Source organism: Ovis aries, chromosome 22, assembly GCF_016772045.2.
Source record: "Ovis aries strain OAR_USU_Benz2616 breed Rambouillet chromosome 22, ARS-UI_Ramb_v3.0, whole genome shotgun sequence".
NCBI lineage: Eukaryota > Metazoa > Chordata > Mammalia > Artiodactyla > Bovidae > Ovis > Ovis aries.
In genome coordinates this window covers 24,650,854-24,669,587 of record NC_056075.1, presented here as the reverse complement: position 1 = coordinate 24,669,587, position 18,734 = coordinate 24,650,854, and the positions used below count along the sequence as shown (strand labels likewise).

The 18,734-nt window shown below is 41.8% G+C and overlaps 1 protein-coding gene across 1 annotated transcript in view; it reads right to left on the bottom strand.

The window, feature by feature from the left end:
* CFAP58 (cilia and flagella associated protein 58) overlaps positions 1-18,734 on the bottom strand; it is a 116,018-nt gene that overhangs the window by 52,333 nt on the left and 44,951 nt on the right. The window contains exons 11-15 of the mRNA XM_004020330.6: positions 18,161-18,307; positions 11,793-11,933; positions 10,547-10,770; positions 7,291-7,402; positions 5,329-5,433 (exon numbers count right to left, since the gene is read on the bottom strand). Coding sequence (XP_004020379.2) covers positions 5,329-5,433; positions 7,291-7,402; positions 10,547-10,770; positions 11,793-11,933; positions 18,161-18,307 — 729 coding nt within the window. The remainder of the gene's footprint in view (positions 1-5,328; positions 5,434-7,290; positions 7,403-10,546; positions 10,771-11,792; positions 11,934-18,160; positions 18,308-18,734) is intronic.

Sequence of the window (18,734 nt, the reverse complement as noted above, 5' to 3'; positions counted from 1 at the left end):
GCTCAAGCTCTGAAAGAAAATTCACAGCAGGCCCAGGGCAGCCCAACCATCCAAAAAAAAAAAAAAAAAGTGAAATGAGGAACTGGACAGAGGGGAGTGAGGCAGGCTATTAAACTTTGGAGACCTGGAAAAAATGCTTTTTGGTTAATAATATTAAAAATCACCACCATAATGATAATGGTAACTAAACTCCCTGATCACCCTGTATGAGTATTTATACTCAGTTCTGTGGGTGGGTCTCAGTTTGTGGATGAGAAAACTAGGGCTTAGAATAAATGAGAAATTTCTGTTTATGGCATTATGGCATACTAAATAGTGCAAAAACTAAAGTCCACAAAGCATTAGACTTGCTCAAAAAAAACAACACATCCTTTCAATCACAAAATGGCAGTTGCAAGCAGTTTGATCTTCAAGTGTCAAAATCAAAGGGTGAACTGCACATTAGAACAGTAAATAGATACTGCAGCTCTCCCCGTGGGGCACTGACTGGGACAAGTGGCCAGACTTATTGAGCAAGGGGCTTGGATTTGAATGGCCATAAGAGGATAAAGGCAGAGCGCCGCAGAATTGATGCTTTTGAACTGTGGTGTTGGAGAAGACTCTTGAGAGTCCCTTGGACTGCAAGGAGATCCAACCAGTCCATTCTGAAGGAGATCAGCCCTGGGATTTCTTTGGAAGGAATGATACTAAAGCTGAAACTTCAGTACTTTGGCCACTTCATGCGAAGAGTTGACTCATTGGAAAAGACTCTGATGCTGGGAGGGATTGAGGGCAGGAGGAGAAGGGGACGACAGAGGATGAGATGGCTGATGGCATCATCGACTCAATGGACATGAGTTTGGGTGAACTCCGGGAGTTGGTGATGGACAGGGAGGCCTGGCGTGCTGCGATTCATGGGGTCGCAGAGTCAGACACGACTGAGCGACTGAACTGAACTGAACTGAACTGAAGAGGATAGACAATGAGGTGCTGAGCCTGCATGAAGTGGGCAGCTCCACTCCACGGAGACTCCTCCACTTACAGTTAGGGACTTAAAAGAGTTACACCCTCAGTGAAAAGAGACAACAGGAAGAAATTCATCCACTAGGACAGGAAGACCACAATGAAATCTAACTATCTCTCCCAGGTTATGGGTGGGAGAAAACGGCTACCCTAAGAATTTGTATCCATGGGTCTTCAATCATAAGAGTTCAGAGTTCTAACATATATATTAACTAGTTTACCCAAAGTGAGAATCTAATATAAAAAATTATCCCAAGTAAGTGATGTTTCCCAGGGCACTTGACAGAAACAAATGAAAGGACACCCCCTTAACCTGGACCATTCCCAAGTTCTATAAATAAAGTCTTTCCGAAAATGAGTTCATAATCCAAAATCCAACACAAAAGGAAAAAGTCCACCATGAACACCATGAATGAAAGTCATCATTCACAGTAAACAATAGGTAAGAAAACCCCATGGACAGAGGAGCCTGGCAGGCTATAGTCCATAGGCTCACAAAGAGCCGGGCACAACTGAAGTGACACAGGGTGCATGCAGCTCAAAGGCATACACTGGAAATTTAAATTTGTACAGAATTCCAATTACCATAGAAGCAATAGTAGATGTTTTAAATAGTGGATATTTTCTGCCATCCACAGAAATAGGGGATATTTTAAGACTTACTCTCAAAGAAGAAACTATTTAGGACTGAATGAAAATGAAAATGCCACTTTTCAAAACCTGTGGGAAGAAACTAAAGTTTTTAAAGGACATTTTGCAGCTGTCAATGCTTATTTATATTAGAAACATAGGCTGCACATTAATGAGCTGAGCACCAACCTTTACAAGGTAGAAAAAGAACAGAATGAATCCAAAGTACGTAGATGGAAGTTAAAAAGTTAGAGTAGTCAATGAAGTATGAAACAAGCTGCCAATAGAGAGGTCTGGCAAAACACAAAATTTGGTTCCTTTTGAAACTGACAAAGTGATAAGAACGGGAGATGCCGGGTAATGAAGGGACAGGAGGCATGGGCACTGGAGCTGATGGCCTTGATTGAGTCCCTATTCTATCACTTACCAGCTACGTGGCCTCAGTCATGTGACTTGTGGCTGGCACCAGTGCAGCCACAGGACAAACCTCGGATCATGGGCTCTGGTGCCCATGCACTAACTCATTATCCTTACAATAGCACCTCTGAGTCATGTATTCAGGCAGGAGTATCTTCCTCCCATAATGAAACTGGGCATTAGTATCTCCGTTTAATCAATCCTAAAGGAAATCCACCCTGAATATTCATTGGAAGGACTGTTGGGGAAGCTGAAGCTCCAATACTTTGGCTGCCTGATGGGAAGAACCGACTCATTTGTAAGGACTCTGATGCTGGGAAATATTAAAGGCAAAAGGAGAAGAGGGTGGCAGAGGATGAGATGGCTGAATAGCATCACTGACTCAGTGGACATGAATTTGAGCAGTAGTAGAGGACAGAGGAGCCTGGCACGATGCAGTCCATGGGATCAGGCACAACTTAGCAACTGAACTACAGCAAACAAATGGAGAAGCCAAAATTGGGGGAATATAAGTAATTCTCCTGAAGTCGTGAAATATAAACTGTTAGAACTGATCCAAGACCGGATTTTTCTGACTCCAAAGTCTGTCCTCTTAACTACCTGTGCTCGTCTGTAAAAGGAGGAAGATCCCTGTTGGCTGCTCACTGTGCACTCAGCTTCAGGGAAAATGTCTTTTCTAATGCAAAATGTAAAATAAGAGGGCCAAGTACCCATTGCTCATATAGAGAACCTCCTACTTTTAGTAACGATAACCCAGCGGTTAAGATTATAGGCTGTGGAATGATAAATAATAATTGGCAATTTTTATGTCAAGCATAATGTTAAACTCTTTCAATCCTCCTTTCAACATCCCTTCTATTTTTTTACATTTGGCCAGTTTTATTTCATTGATCCTCCATCTCCACATCCACATGTCTCCCATCGCTTCTCCCTTTCCTTCATTTCTTTACTGGAAAATTCTAGAATACACTCCGGACTATGTATCATTTCATTTGTAAATACTTCAGTACATCTCTCATATGAAAAAGGCTTTTTTTTAAATAAAACATAACCATAATAGTCATCTTATACCTTATATAATCAACACTAATTTCTTAATACCATCTAACACATATCCCACATTCAGATTTCATTGACTACAGAGAAAACAGTGAGCAGAGACACACACCTTGCATGAGGCCAGCCTAACGGAGGGCCCAGGGGACAGAGGGAGCTACTGTGGCTGCTATGTGGTGAGTGGTGACCCAGGACATTGAAGTGCCACCCTTTCCCCACATGGGGTTGGATGAGAGAGATGAAACCTGAGAGGATGACTGAGGGCAGGTAAAGTGAAGGGAGATAAATTAATTCTGTTGACACAGTTCCGTGCTAGGTTCTGTGCTGCCCACAGAGTGAAGCCATGCTCTTTCCCGCATTGGATTACTCAGTGTTACAGGGAGCTGTTGAAGTTCAGTGGTTAAACTCCTGGGAACAAGTAGCCTTATATCCTAGAATTATCTACCAAGTGCTGCTTAATTTTATTACAGGGGAGAACCACAGACTTCCCCCATACTGGGCTGCCCCAGGAATCAGAGTTAGGGTCTGGGAGCAAAGCTCAGGAGCTTTCTTCTCACTTCTGGGGAGTCAGGAACAGGAGCATCGTTGTGAGTGTACAAGACAGGGCAAGGCACAATGTCAGGGAGGGGGTTCGTGAGCCATCAGTCTTTCTATGTGTGATTTAACTCAGTAAAAGTTTATTTCTCGTTCCTACAAAGTCCATTACAGAGTTGGGGTCTCTCCAGAACAGGTTTCCCTCCCAAATATAAGGGGCTTGACATTCCAGATTGTTCTGAGCTTGTGGCTCTTCTCTCTGTGTGTACTTAGGAGGCAGGAAAAGATAGCACTAGAGTCCTGTATCAACAAATAAATGCTTCAGCTAGAAAGTGAGATACCTGCTCACAACCCGCTGCTCAAAACTATTAATATTTCAGGATTCTGTCTAACTGCAAGAAGCAAAAAGTCTAACCACTCCCTTCTTATTCTTCACTAGGATACAAGCTCCATGGTGCTGTGCATTTTGTCTCCTTGTCCAGTACAATATCCTTAGATAGAAGAGCACCTGGGCATGTCATTAAACTGAATGAAGGAATGTAATGCCAGCAAGAAACACACCCTTATATCTTGGGAGAAGAGACAGAGTCCCAGGGGTGTAAGGCTGAGGGCATTGGGTAAGATCTATGCACACTGGAGCTGCAGAGCTGGCTGCGCTTAAGGAATAATACTACTTGGTGCCGTTCATCTTAGGAAAGAAAATGAAATCCTGCTGAGAGCACCAGACCAACACCTCAGGTGGCTTTAGACCATAAAACACTGAAGCTGAGGCCCAAAGCAACTGAGCAAACCACCAACACGAGTGCTCAATTCCTGGAAGGAGCTGCAACGACCACAAATGCGTCTCTGAGCCATCAGTCTTACACACCCATAATGTCCCAATAGCATCCTTTTTTCAGGTTCTAGTATTGTCCCATAATACAGATCAAGAACTTCAGGTGCACAGAAGTTAATTCCACACAGCTACAGATTTGCAGAAGCAGGATTACAAGCCAGGCCACTTAACACTAGAGCTTGTATTCTTTATCCATAATCAAACTGCTGGGGTCCAACTTTCTCATTCACTGATTGGGAATGGCAAACCCCACCATCTCCCCAGAACTGTGCAGAGGAATGGAGGATGAGGGGATAAAGCCACCAGCACAGTATCTGGCACAGTGATGATAACGATGATAGTAGTGACAACTGGTACTTCCAAAGACAGAGATACACAGAGATGTTACCGCTGTTGATTGCTTCAGAATAACTTACTACATAAAATCTTCAAAAAGATACCTTTTCTTCCATTTCACTCTCACAGACCTTTAAGAGGACATTGTGCTCTATGTGAAGGCTAGTTTTCAAAATCAAAGTCATGGCATTTCACATCATATGAAGATATGAAGAAAAGCGTTTAGAAGAATCTAACAAAACTACAGAGAAGTTGCGGGGAGGGGAGCTCACATTACTCAATGCAGTAGATGTAGCTTTGAACTTAATTTTCTAGAATTCTTGAAATATTAGTGATGGCAGCATAAAAGACCAATTAATCAGGTTGTTTGTTCTCTGTGTGTGAGTCCCTGTTGCCATCTACAGTTAAAAATGGGGCATGCAACGCTGCCAAATATCTAGCTCTAAAAACATAGTACTGGACATGATGGTTTTAAAGAAATAGGCTTGTTTGATGAGCACGGAAAATGGAAATGGTACCTGGAGAAGCAGCTCTTTTTCAACCACCTCTTCCGTCTTGCTGATGAGACGCTTCTGCAGTGTATGTATTTTCTGTATCAGCTCAAAGGTACTGGGGTCACTGGCCTATTCAGGGGGAAAAAAATAAAGCAGCTGAGATTACCAGGTTCAGAGCACTGAGGTCCCTACAGAATTACTGTTCTATTAAAATCTATTGCAAAGTTATAGATCCAATATAGACAAGAATCAGAAACAAGACAAAACAAAACAAAATGCATTGCACAACAGATGAGACAGTCATCAAAACAGACTGATGTTTGGCTAGTATCGTCTCTGTTGTCCCTAGTGAGCCCATAAGTGGAAAGTGAGTATGTTTATTCCACCAGGGGAAATAATAACAGCAGCACTGATGGCAGCTCCTGGGCCTAATACCTGATTCTTTGCACCATCTGAACACTATGTTAAGTGCTTTTCACACATTATCAAATTTTAGTCTCTCGACAGTCCTGTTAGACAGTATTACCTTCCCCTTTTACAGATAAAGCAACTGAGGCTCAGAGGAGGATATCTACCCATGTTGATAAAGGTCAGAGGTGGATTCAAGCCCAGATATGCCTGGTTCTAAAGCCCGGGCTTCTTAATTACTATGCTCTGAGGTTTTCCCTACCATCATTTGTTTACACTGGAATGAGACAGGGTTCCCTAACTCACTCGGTCTCAGGGCTCTCCTTTCATAATTATCAACAAGAAGATTCTTTACAACCTATGATGGGGCAAGTTCCCAGGATGTGGAAGTCTGCTAATTATTAGCAGCAGGACACAACCATGGCATTTAGCTTTCAAATGGCATTATCAATCCGTAAAGCTCTGATACACCTTCAATAACTGTGTACAATTCAAACAAGATCTACTGTTATACATTGATAATTTGTCCTCTAGACATTGAGCCAAAGGTTCACTTTCAACTATACTGACATTTGGAATTAATTTAGCAGCTAAATATTTTCAACTGCCTCCCAGAGTCTCTGTTTTCCAATTTTTATAATAGAAATTGACATGGAATTGGAAACTTTAAAAGATCTGCTCGAAAACACGTGGAATAAACTAATGTGACGGTAAATGAATTTACAGTTTTCATCTCTCTTCCCCAGACACATTCATGTTGTTGTTAGTTTAGTAAACTAGCCCACTCTAGGCATTTGAAGAGGAATAAATGAGGGTCCAAAAGGCAGGAGATATTCCACTATGACTTTGCTTAAGAAATACTAAGCAGTGCCAACTGATATCCATATTTTGGAAGTAGATTTGGCATACACATTCACTTGGCAAGACGGGACACAGTTAAAATTCAGGCCTCATGTTTACATAACAATTTATAATGCATTATCTTTAATGCTTTCTTCATTTAAAGGAAAAAATAATAGTGAAAAACAAAAACCTACTTGGCTGATTTTCTCCTTTTCCTTGCTGTTTCTTATATCACATACGCCTATTCTCCCAACACTCCAGCTGTTAACTTAGTCAAAGCCCCTTCTTGCACCCACATTACTGGGTACTACTAGAGGAGATGGGCATCTTTTTATTGAATAAGCAAAGCTTCTCTATTACTGTTATCTGCTGATGGAAATGAATCTCAGGAGGTCATAAAATAAAATAAGAGGTTTATTATCCATCATCTTCCAAAGGGACTTGGCTGTGTCCCCAGATCCTAAAAGAAGGAGTCTGACGAACACAATACTAGTTCTTTGAAAAGAGGGCAAGTTTAAAAGCCACTCTTCCTTTTGGGAAATAAAAGGATGCAAAGGCTTTTAAAAACAAAACCCATCTGGAACAATCTAATTTACATTTGATCCAGTCTTTTACGTTTTGGGTGACAATAACACAGATTAAATAAAACTGTGCTTGTTACTGTGCTTTAGGTAAGAAGACAAGTAGGGTAGAGAGAGATTTGGGGGGTGGGAGGAAGGCTCTCCCGGATGTTACCTCAAGCTTCCTCCATCTGTGCACATTCATGGGGTTCTCCAGTTCCTCCTCCAAGGCTCGGCATCTAGTCCTCTCCTTCAGGAACTCTCTTTGCGTGTGAAAAAGCTCCTGCCTAAATAGGTCAAACTTTCTTTAGCAAACAAATTCTCTGCCCAGTATTTGAGTATCCTTTCTTTACATGGTTTCGCGCATGCTACATCTTATAGAAAAAGATGGATTAGGGAGACTTCGGGAACATTGAGACCAGCTGCCTGAGGCAAGACACAGGTAATACCAATTCTTGCAGAAGGCAAACTTCAGCTTTAGCTTTAGGGGGGAAAAAAAGTATCAGGAACTGATTCTTGATACGCAGGGAATTTTAGAAGTGTATGGAAAGAACAGGGAAAGGGTAAATCATGAGGATTTCAATATATTGTTCCACGTTTCTAAATGTCTTCTACAGTAGCAGCGAGAGAACAAGCTATGTTCTGCCATGAGCTACGGCCCTGCAATGCAAGCGACTGAGGCTCAGGTGAAACCTGACATCCATTAAGACCGTGTATCACCACCCTGGCAACATACTGGAATCACCCGGGGAACTATGACACCATGCCTTTACCTGGACCAACCCCCAAAGGAGTTCTGCTTTAATTGGTCTAGCATGAGGCTTGGGTTTCATAGATTCTTAAAGTTCTGCTGGTAATTCTATTGGAGAAGGAAATGGCAACCCACTCCAATGTTCTTGCCTGGAGAATCCCAGGGACAGGGGAGCCTGGTGGGCTGCCATCTATGGGGTCTCACAGAGTCAGACATGACTGAAGCGACTTAGCAGCAGCAGCTGGTAATTCTAATGTGCAGCCAGTACTGAAAAATACTGAATTAGGAGTGATCATTTATCTCATGTTCCACAACCACACAGGTGACTGAAAAAGTCCCAAAGAGCTAGCTCTGGCTCAAATACACTTCTCAAATCTCTAGTTAATAGGTAACCAGAGTCTACAACCATCCACTGGCTGCCAGTCTATTGAAAGAGAAGTTTTGTTGGGAGGCGGAGCAGAGGCAGGCACTCAGGTTGACACGGGCAAGAAGGATATTATTATCAGTCCTCGTCTGCTGCGAGTGTGCAGATTACTAATACCAAGCCATCTCTTTTACTTAATTGCTTCATTTAAACCAATAATACAACTTCCCCTCATTAGCAAGACAAACCATTAGAATTAACTGCATGATGCTCACTCAACAGGGAGCTCAGAACAAGCTGCTCAGAATTAAAAGCATATTTTTAACACTACTATTTTCTAGAGTGTCATCCGCAGAGAGGGGCAAGGGTATTGGGAACTATGATTGATGATTTCTTTTGCACCGGACTCTGTGCTAGGCACGTTACATTTTCATGTTTAATTTTAACAAATTTAAAGCTCAAATAAGTTGTGATTTGCCCAAGATCACACAGCTTGTCGGTGGCAAGTCTGAGATTGGAATTCATGCCCGCTTGCCTCCAATATCTGTATTAAGTTTATTAAGTTCCTTTATAAGGAATTCCTAGGTGGCTCAGGGGTAAAAGAATCCGCCTGCCAATGCAGGAGAAGCAGAAAATTAGGGTTCTATCTCTGGGTTGGGAAGATCCCCTGGAGGAGGAAATGACAACCCACTTTAGTATTCTTGCCTGGAAAATCCCATGGACAGAAAAGCCTGGCGGTTTACAGTCCATGGGGTTGCAAAGAGTCGAACACAACTGAGCGACTGAACATGCACCTCCCACTATAAAGATAAAATCAACAAACTGACAGTGGGTAGAATTTGGTGCTTTGCATATGTAATAAAAATAACACATGGCTGGCAAGTTTGTGTTAATCACTCAGTCATGTCCAACTCTTTGGGACCCCACGGACAGTAGTAGCTCACCAGGCTCTCCTGTCCGTGGAATTCTCCAGGCAAGAATACTGGAGTGGGTTGCCATTTGTTTCTCCAGGAGATCTTCCAGACCCAGGGATTGAACCCAGGTTTCTTGCATTGCAGGCAGATTCTTTACCAACTAAGCTGCCAGGCAAGTTTAGTTATGGTCCTAGAGATCATTCGATAGTGTCTTAAGAGTAAATCCAATTGCCTCCAAAATGTCAGTGGTGGTATCTCTGGATAGGAGACTTATGAGTGATTTTCTAATCCCTTCTTTACATTGTTTCTGCACGCCCCATATTTTCTACAATGAATTTGTATTACTTTCATCGTCTGAAATATGAACAACTCTTTAAAAAAGAGAGTATTGATCTATCCTTGATGGTGGCAACTTCCCTTGCTATTCCCGAACATATTCACTGCGTCTAAATATCAAAACTATCTAATTCAATTAATTTAAGAAGCAGATCCAGACTGTGTCCTTGTCCCAAGGTGGCCAAGGATACTGTTCATCTACAAGTCTGTGGAGGATAAGATAGTTACTGAGAAAACACCAGACCTATTATTTGGTTTCCTGCAATTGCCCATATAAAACATGGTGATGTTTTCCCAAAGGGAAAGTAGAGCTTGAATGATGTAAGATTTAAAGCAGAAAGAAGGCGCACTAAGCTCAAGTGAAAGCCGCGGAAGATAAATCAAGAGTGAGATGTAAAATTTGGCTGCCTTCTAAGGAAACAGAGTTTTCAAATAGTGATAAAATTAAAATTTCCCCCTCTTTTCATTCTGTGTGTAATTCCAAGAAAAAGATGTGCAAATGTTACCAGGATTCAATTTAAATATTGATGTTCCATCTCTTGCATACTGCCTGATTAAAGAAATTCTAAAGAGCTCATTGGGGGAATTTTTTTCCGAATTGTAACTACTTTGTGGTTATGATTTAACTGAAATTTCTTTCACCAAATCCAGAATAAAGTTTTTAAAAAATGCTTTTACACTTGCTCATGTTCCCCTGAAAGGAAATGAATTCATTTTTTTGTGACATAGAATGGACACAATGTAGATTATGGGTTATGGAAAAGTTGTTCTCATTATTTGCTAATCATTTCAACAAAAAATTATTTTATGCAACCAGAAAAAGGCTTTCAGTGGCCGGGACTACCCTGATGGTCCAGTGGTTAAAACTCAGGGACCAATGCAGGGGACCCAGGTTTGATCGCTGGTCAAGGAACTAGATCCCACGTGCTGTAACTAAGACCTGGCAAAGCCAAATAAATATCTTTTTTAAAAAAAAGACCTTCAGTGACCAATAGGAGGAACATAAGGTCCTTAGGAGGTCCCCACAGGCTGCTATGCGCTCACCTCCGAGGGGGTCTTCCATTACCTGAGTTCATCGACATTGGCCACACTCCTGGCAAGAATCCCTTTCTCCCGGCGAAGCTTCTTGATCTCAAGCTTGAGGATTCTCATGTCCTCCAACCTCTGGTTATACTGGCTCTCTCCTTTATTCAGCACAGACTGCTGAATCTTGATCTTCTCATAGAGCAAAGCCAGCTCATCATTGCGCCGAACTAGCTGCGACCCAAGGATATCTCTCTCGCTGATGACCTAGAAAGGTAGGGCAGGGCATGGCCACTGGCGGACAAAAACGTCCCACGTTTCATTACAGCAGCAGCATTCAGAGAATCAGTGAACGCCCATCCAACGCCCACATGTGCTAGGCACTCAGCAGGTGAGGCACTGAAAATAGCCTGCTAGACAGCCAATACTGGACTCCTCCCACAAGAGTACAACAAATTATATTATTAATAATAATAGTCCATGGCCCATGGGTTTTTGCCAACAAGTTATTGTATGTGTTTAAATGTGAACGTCTTTAGGGTGGACAAGCTCTTGCCAAGTTCTACCACTCCTTACTGTCTTATATCACATGCTTCCCTGGTGGCACAGATGGTCAAGAATCTGCCTGTGATGCAGGAGACCTGGGTTCGACTCCTGGGTCAGGAAGATCCCCTAGAGAAGTGACTGACTACCCACTCTAGTACTCTTGCCTGGAGAATTCCATGGGGAGAGCTCTGGCAGGCTACAGTCCATGGAGTCACAAAGAGTTGGACATGACTGAGTGACTAATACTTTCACTTTCACTGTCTTGCACAAGCCAATGTCTCTTTTTTTTAACCTGCTAGATCTCTGAAAGCATTTAAGTTTCTAACCCCCCAAATTATGTAATTATTCATTGTAATTATATGCAACAATGATATTATGCTAGAATGTAAACCCCCTGAGGGCAGGGTAACTTATTTTCTTGTTGGTCAGTATATCCCCAGAGCCTAAAGGACTGGGTGACGCACAGGAAGTGCTTGTAATTAGTTCAATTCAGTTCAGTAGCTCAGTCACGTCTGACTCTTTGCAACCCCGTGAATCGCAGCACACCAGGCCTCCCTGTCCATCACCAACTCAGAATAAATGAATGGATATTTCATAATTAATCAACAGGAAGTGGGCCTTTGGGGCTGTTCTGAGAGACGCAATGGAAGAGCTCAGAAAAGAATGAGGTTTTGTGAGGAGCTGAATCAAATTGTGTCTGCTGATAGAGTCTGCAGGCCTGGGGAGGTGTGGTCTCTTCCTACCTGGTCCAATTCCTTCTTCTGTCTCAGCCTCTCCCCATCAGCCTCTGCTATAATTCGCAGGAGTTTTCTCTCCTCGGCTTCCTGCTTTTCAATGAAGTGTTTGGTCTCCAGGGCTTGTTGTCTCAGCTTCTGCAGCTCAGCCTGACAATGAGTGAAAGACACAGACCGATTTCACTCTGCAACAGCACCAACCAGCTCAACAGATTTAGATGGATAGTGTGCTTCTTACACTTCCCTGTGATGTCTCGTTTAGCATGGTTTGATAATCCTCGCAAGCAAAGGAAGCTTAACACACACACACACACACACACACACAAGGCCTGTAAAGAAACAACAACACATATTACGGTGATCATGTTTATTCTATGAGTTGTGCCCTTGAGGGATTTCCACCATTTTTCTATATCAGTATAGCAGGACCCTCATTGGTATTCAACAGCAGCTCTCTTACCAGCTAAACATGAGGAGAATCCACAGATAGTACAGAGAAGGATGTGGGGGGTGAGCATGGTGGGGGAGGGACTGGGCGGAGGTATATCTGTATGTATCAGCTCCTATAACAATCCTAATATCATCAGCATATCAACTGCAGAAATAGAGTCTATTATAAGCAAAATGTAAATTAATAAAGATAACAACCAAATGACTATCTTATAAAACATCCTGATGGAATAGAAGAGATGCTATAGTATAAAAAGATATATAGATCCTACTCCTAAGACAATTCCAATCTAGATGAGAAGATGAGATATACAAGTATTATGCAAATATTAACAAGTCCAGACAACAATGTTTCAGGATTTTTTTGTCACAGACAGTGAATTGATGCCACGGGAGGTCAGAGGACTGCAGCACTTAGGAAGGCTTCCTGGAAGAACTCAGATCTTGAGGTTCTTGAGGCTACATGGAAATCCTAAGAGAAGCAAGGAAAGGATGCTTTGACTGGTAAGTTTCAGAAGGAAAATTCCTCTCATCACAGGACACATTTGCTCCAAATCCATAAGTATATTTGTGGCTTACAACACCTCTGGCATGATATTAAGTATTGTGCCTAGCTACTCTCGTCCCAGTTTCACAAATGCAATTAGAGACAAAGAAGAGCAAATCAACCTGCTCAAGGTCACGCAGCTAATAAGAAACAAAGTTGAGATTCCAACCTAGAGCTTTTCATTCCAGAGTTTCTGTTCCCTTTGCTATCACCATACAATAGCTCCAAGTCAAATACAGAAGATGAGTAAGACGTGAGGGATTTACCACCCACTGGAGATGACAAATATAACCAACCACTCTGCAGTGTGGAAATGCTCTCTACTATGAAGAAGAACATGGGAGTACAGGACAGAGTTCCTATTTCTTCCTGGGGATTAGAGAGAAAAACAAGTCTGGGCATTGGAAGTTGACAGTTATTTCTAAAAGGGAGATGTATATGCTGGGGGAGAGTAGTCAGTGGTCAGACTCACGTGAACAGAGGCATGCAAACTATAAAGCACCTGGTGTGTTTACCAGATGGCAAAACATCCAATGTGGCTGAGTTGGAGTACTAGGTAGGGAACTGCAGGAAGTAAGCCTGGTAAAACAGCTGAGACAACCTGAGAAGGGCCTTGTACGCCATGGGCTGTGGAGAGTATGCACTTGGGATCCAGAGAGTTAATCATATTATAGGAAAAAAGAATACAGCTTCGAGGTTCCATGCCCATATAAAGACAGCTGTATCACAGCTAGGTCAGCACAAGAAGGAAAGACGAAGGAAGAGCTCTGCTTTCACCCACACCTGAAATCCCAAGGGAGAGGACAAGACAATATTAAGCCTCCAACTTTTCAATGGCCTGCAGGTCAACATGTGAAAATGGAAAACTAGTAACTTTTTCCTTCAAGGAAGAATTGGGTTCCCCCACCTCCACCCACCCAGAAATGTCACAAAAGGGATGACAGAAAACCAAATATTTGCAAGTGAGTGCCTATGAACCAACCCAACTCTAGTTGCCACCTGCCTCTAATCCATGAAGACCAACAGTCTTTAATCCCATAGCTCAAATTTATCTGAACAGTACAAGACGCCACACACCTAGCAATAGATCTGTAATGTCACAAACAAAATGCAGCTAGCGACCATAAAACACAGGCTTTCCTTTATGATATTTTGTTTGCTCATTCATGAAATATATGTTGGTCCAGGGATAAGCAAAGGGAAACACTTAGTGAGAAAAGATCTGGTCTGGCTTTGTATTTACCACTTTGGGGGTTTGCCTGTTAGGAAAGAGAGTCAAGAACCAGCCTTTCTATTTCTATAATCATTTAAGGTGACGGCGAAGACAGCAATAAAATACCTGTTTGGCTCATGCTTTCTTTAATAAAACTTTTATTTTCCCAGATGTGCAACATTCACTTCCCTGTTCCTAAGTGCCAAGAGCTGATCAGAATCTATCAGCAGAACAAAATGAAACCACTGTTATATTAAAATGCAATCAATGGTGTGTAAAAGTATCTGTCTGAAATGTAAAACCATTCGTGTGTTTGGCATTGCTTGGTGCTTTTTTTTCCTAATATATCAAAATTCTGAGTGGTCTCCTTATGTCATAAATTTATGGGCTGTAAACAAGATGTGGCACTAGACGTTGGCAGCAAATGTTAACGTCAACAAAATACCTTAGGTCTAATGCATCTAGCAGTTGTAAATCTGAGCTGCCTCATCCAGGAAAGATGGTAACAACTTCTGTGCACCCAAAAGCTCATCAAGCAACATTCTAGATGGGACCCGAGGCATAAAGTTGTAATATGATGGCAGGACATGCTCTTTGGTCACTACCTCTACAATTATACAGTTTTGTGATAGGTGTTCATGGCGTATGTATCACCCAGTCTGGCTGTGGGCATAAATCATATCTCAAGAACCATACTTGGGAACTTCTCTGGTTGTCCAGTGGTTAAGGATCAGCCGGCCAACACAGGGGACACAGGTTTGATCCCTGGTCTGGGAAGATTCTACATGCTGCAGGGCAACTAAGCCTGCGGGCAGCAACTGTTGAGGACGTGTTCTAGAGCCCGGGAGCCATAGCTATGGAAGCCCGCGCACCCCAGAGCCTATGTTCAATAAGAGAAGGCACTGCAGTAAGAAGCCTTTGCACCACAATGAAGAGTAGCCCTGCGCACAGCAACTAGAGGGTAGCCCCTGCTCGCCACAGCTAGACAAAGCCCTGTGCGGCAAGAAGACCCAGTGCAGCCAAAAATAAATAAATAAAATTTTTTTTTTAAAGAAGCATACTTGAGGGAGTTTGACCCCTTCATACAGCATCCCAACATTCACTGGGTTTCACAGAAACCATCTGTTTATATCCTGCAAAATAAATAGGACCATCTGAAGTCTTTTAACCATGAGAATAATCAGGCTTTCTCTCTCTCTCCCTCCCTCTCCCTCCAACAGTTCCCATCCATATTGCTCTAGAGAGTCCACTGAGTACAAGGATATGGTGCCCTGAAGCCAGTTGCTAATGTGACGCTGAGCTCTGGACACAGAGAATTTGCTGCTGAATTATTCACCAAGAATCAAAGTGCTGTCAGATTGATGTGGGATGATGGGGTGGTGATGAACAGAATCGAGAGCTTGTTAGGACTGGAAGGCAGACACTCCACATGAGATGGCCCCTTTAGTGCTGATGAAACAAGACGGGGACAGAATGGGCAGATGAACACAGATGCAGCTACATCTACAAGGAACTATTGACATCCTGTCATAACCATCATGTGCTGATAATGTCTAGAATCCTGAGGAGTCTGTAGAGCCTGGCAGCAACTGAAAAAGAAACATGGAAGAAGCAAGACTCTTCTATCTGGGCGGGGATGGGGGTGGGGGGGAGGGTGGGCGGTGATGAATGAGGATGGGGATGATCTCTTATGGACAATTGTTTGTCGAGGGCTTGGAGAAGCAATAAATTGGGTTGTCCTGTCAAAAAGCATCTCATGGTCTACCAAACAGGCTAGGGCTTGCCCTTCCGGGAGAGATTATGTACCAACATAGCTTTGTATAACTCACTATAATAAGCTACATGTCTCTCATGGAGCAAAGTTACTAAAAAAAAAAAAAAAAAAAATCTGCCCTTTCCTCCAGGGTTTTGGTTTGCAAAGCTCAGATGCATGAAATTCAGAGACCTCTGTAAATGTGATTCATCTTTGAGGCTAAAAGAGTTAAGAGGCTGAAACTCAGCATTTGAGCTGTCATATTTTTCTAAAGGATGTCCAATGGGCTTAATGATAGGCCAAAATTATCCAGTCAAAGCACCACTGCAAGTCACCGGTGGAGAACCTCAAATAATAAATCAAGGAGGCAGCCTTTTTTTTCTGTTCCTAATTCTTGCCTTAATGGGAAAAGCTGAGGAAAAGGCATCCTAGTTTCACAGTAAGTCCAAAGCAATCATCTTCCTATAATCGATGACACAAAGCTATCCAGACCTAGGATTCACCATTTGGAGCAGACTTTCTAGAACAGAAGCCCTTTAATCATCTCCCTTAGTCACCAGCTGCCAACTCTGCTGGCACAGGACCAAAGAGACAGAAACTTTATTTTATTATGATTAAAATAATATAAAGTTTATGATTTAAACTTTATTATAAACTTTATTCCTTTATTTTATTATGGTGCTTCTTTGGAGCTATATGTATAGATGTCTAATGATGGAGGGTGTAATTTAGACATATTAACCAAAGTCCAACTAAGGAATCAGGAATAATCCCTTTTTGCATAGGACATTGCTTATTCTAAAGCAGGACTTTGTCTTCCTTGGATCCCATTATGCAGCAATAATTAATCTTTTGAAAAGAGCATTCCTTGGAAAGTAAGAGATGAGGATCAATGTCATCCTCTGCAAAGGTAGAGATGATGTACCAAATCCAGTTACACTGAAGCCTTGCTAACATGGGTCCATGAGGCCTATGAGTGAAGCAGTGTTTGCAATAAGACTCTTCTGATTCAGCCAATGATAAATAAATACCATCCTACCATAGACTTCCAGGGTGGAACAAACAACCTCCTATAAAACTATTAATATGCTTTCAAACAAGGAGAATAAGGGCAAAGATGCAAGGTATTTTCAAATTTTAGAATATACAGTTATGTTTCTTTATATGTAAATAAATTTTAGTACAGAATTTTCTGTTTTTTTCTATCATGAGCTGGAGTGAGAAGATGAAAGTCTTAGGTAAATATATCAATTACCATATCTTTAATGTAAAGGCACTTTCACTACATTTTAATTTCTTTCCATCCTCATGTGCCTTAACTTAACTTAATGTAGTAGTTCTATTTCCATGAAGACCTATCATTAAGTTGACAAAACCTATTGTTAAACTGAGAGTTCGAATTTCAGTCTACAGCATCATAGAATCAAGGAAATTTGACATTAAATCTGTCCAATGCTACATATTCATTTTCAAGATAGAACTATCTTTGAAGATAGTCATGTGCAGAAATTCAGTCTTTCACTGGCTATAGAAGTTTCTGCAAATGGCTCATAAACATACACATTTAAAAAAATAAAAGTGGCACTATTCTCTTAGAAGTTTCTTTTTTAATTCTTTGGGCAAATGGATTAGAAGGGAAATTTACTGGATTGGCTAGGAAATTCATTAGGTTTAATGAATATGTATAGTAAAATGTATTTAACTCAAAGTTTTGATATGGTATAATTATTTGGCATATATTTGGGGGCCGAGTCTTTATGTTATATTAGTAGACCTAGAATGTTCTAAATTTGTAGATTTAAAAGGATATATCTCAGCAATATGTGTAGACAAAGGTGGTTCCCTAGAGGAGTGGCTGCAGAGTTCTTAGACTCACAGAAGTAAGGTGATCCATGAACCCAGCTGAGGGCCAAACAAGTAAGGACAAAGTCTGACACCTGGTAGACAATGATGTCGAAGGCAGAAACAGCACGTGCACATGAAGCAAATAAGTATCAGGGCAGCAGCACGAAAGATCTGCCAGCTTTGTCTCATAGAAGCCCCAGGGAGGAGTTTGGGAGGGTTGAGTGCAAACGAAGGGCTGGACTTGAGTTGTAAAGGCAAAGAGGTCGTAGTGAGCCTGAAAGTTCCAGGACTTCCTGGGCACTGCTGACCTGCTAGGTTCTCTTCCACTGATGCCATGATAACCAGCACAGGTAATCTAGGAGCTCAGGATCTCCACTGGCCCCTTCCCCGTTCTAGCTGGCAGCACTCCCTGTAGGGAAGGAAGACTGACCTCGAGGTGGTGGAGTTCATCCTCCTGGTGCTTTGGTTGTTCTCCCCGCCCCCGGCCATCCTCACTGAGCACAGAGCCTGGCCCCAGTGGGTCTAACGGATTGACAACTGGCCCACCGCCTTTATTATGAGGTCTGTACCTTCAGCGTCTCCTTCTCCTTTTCTATGCGCTGCTGTTCCAGATGTAGTTTCACAAGTGCTGACTCCTTAGCTGAGATTTCTTCTTTCAATTGATCTACCTGGTGGGTCATAATCTTTAATTTTCTCTTCATTTCCGTTATTTCATCCTAACAAAATGAAAGGAGATATGTTTGAAAGTGAATTAAATAGACATCATCCACTATGGAAGCTCAATGCATAGTCAGGAGCTTTAAGGGAGATTCATTTAAAACAATGATTTCCTGATCGATTACAACTGGGTATCTTTGTATCTTGTGCCCATAGACCTCAAAGTATTTCATAGCATTAACTCTCCAAATATTTTCATGAGATAAATGTAAAAATACATAATGAATTTGCCATACATATACACACATGCACACACTTTACTCCTCACTGTATAAGAGACAAATTGGAATCACAACAAACATTTTTAACTAAAAAATTACAAAGCAAAACTCTGCACTTAAATGACAGGAGTATGCTGCTCCCCTCTGAGTCATGATAGCTATTAGCAGTTTTAACAACAAGAAACAGGAGAATGGCAATTCTACA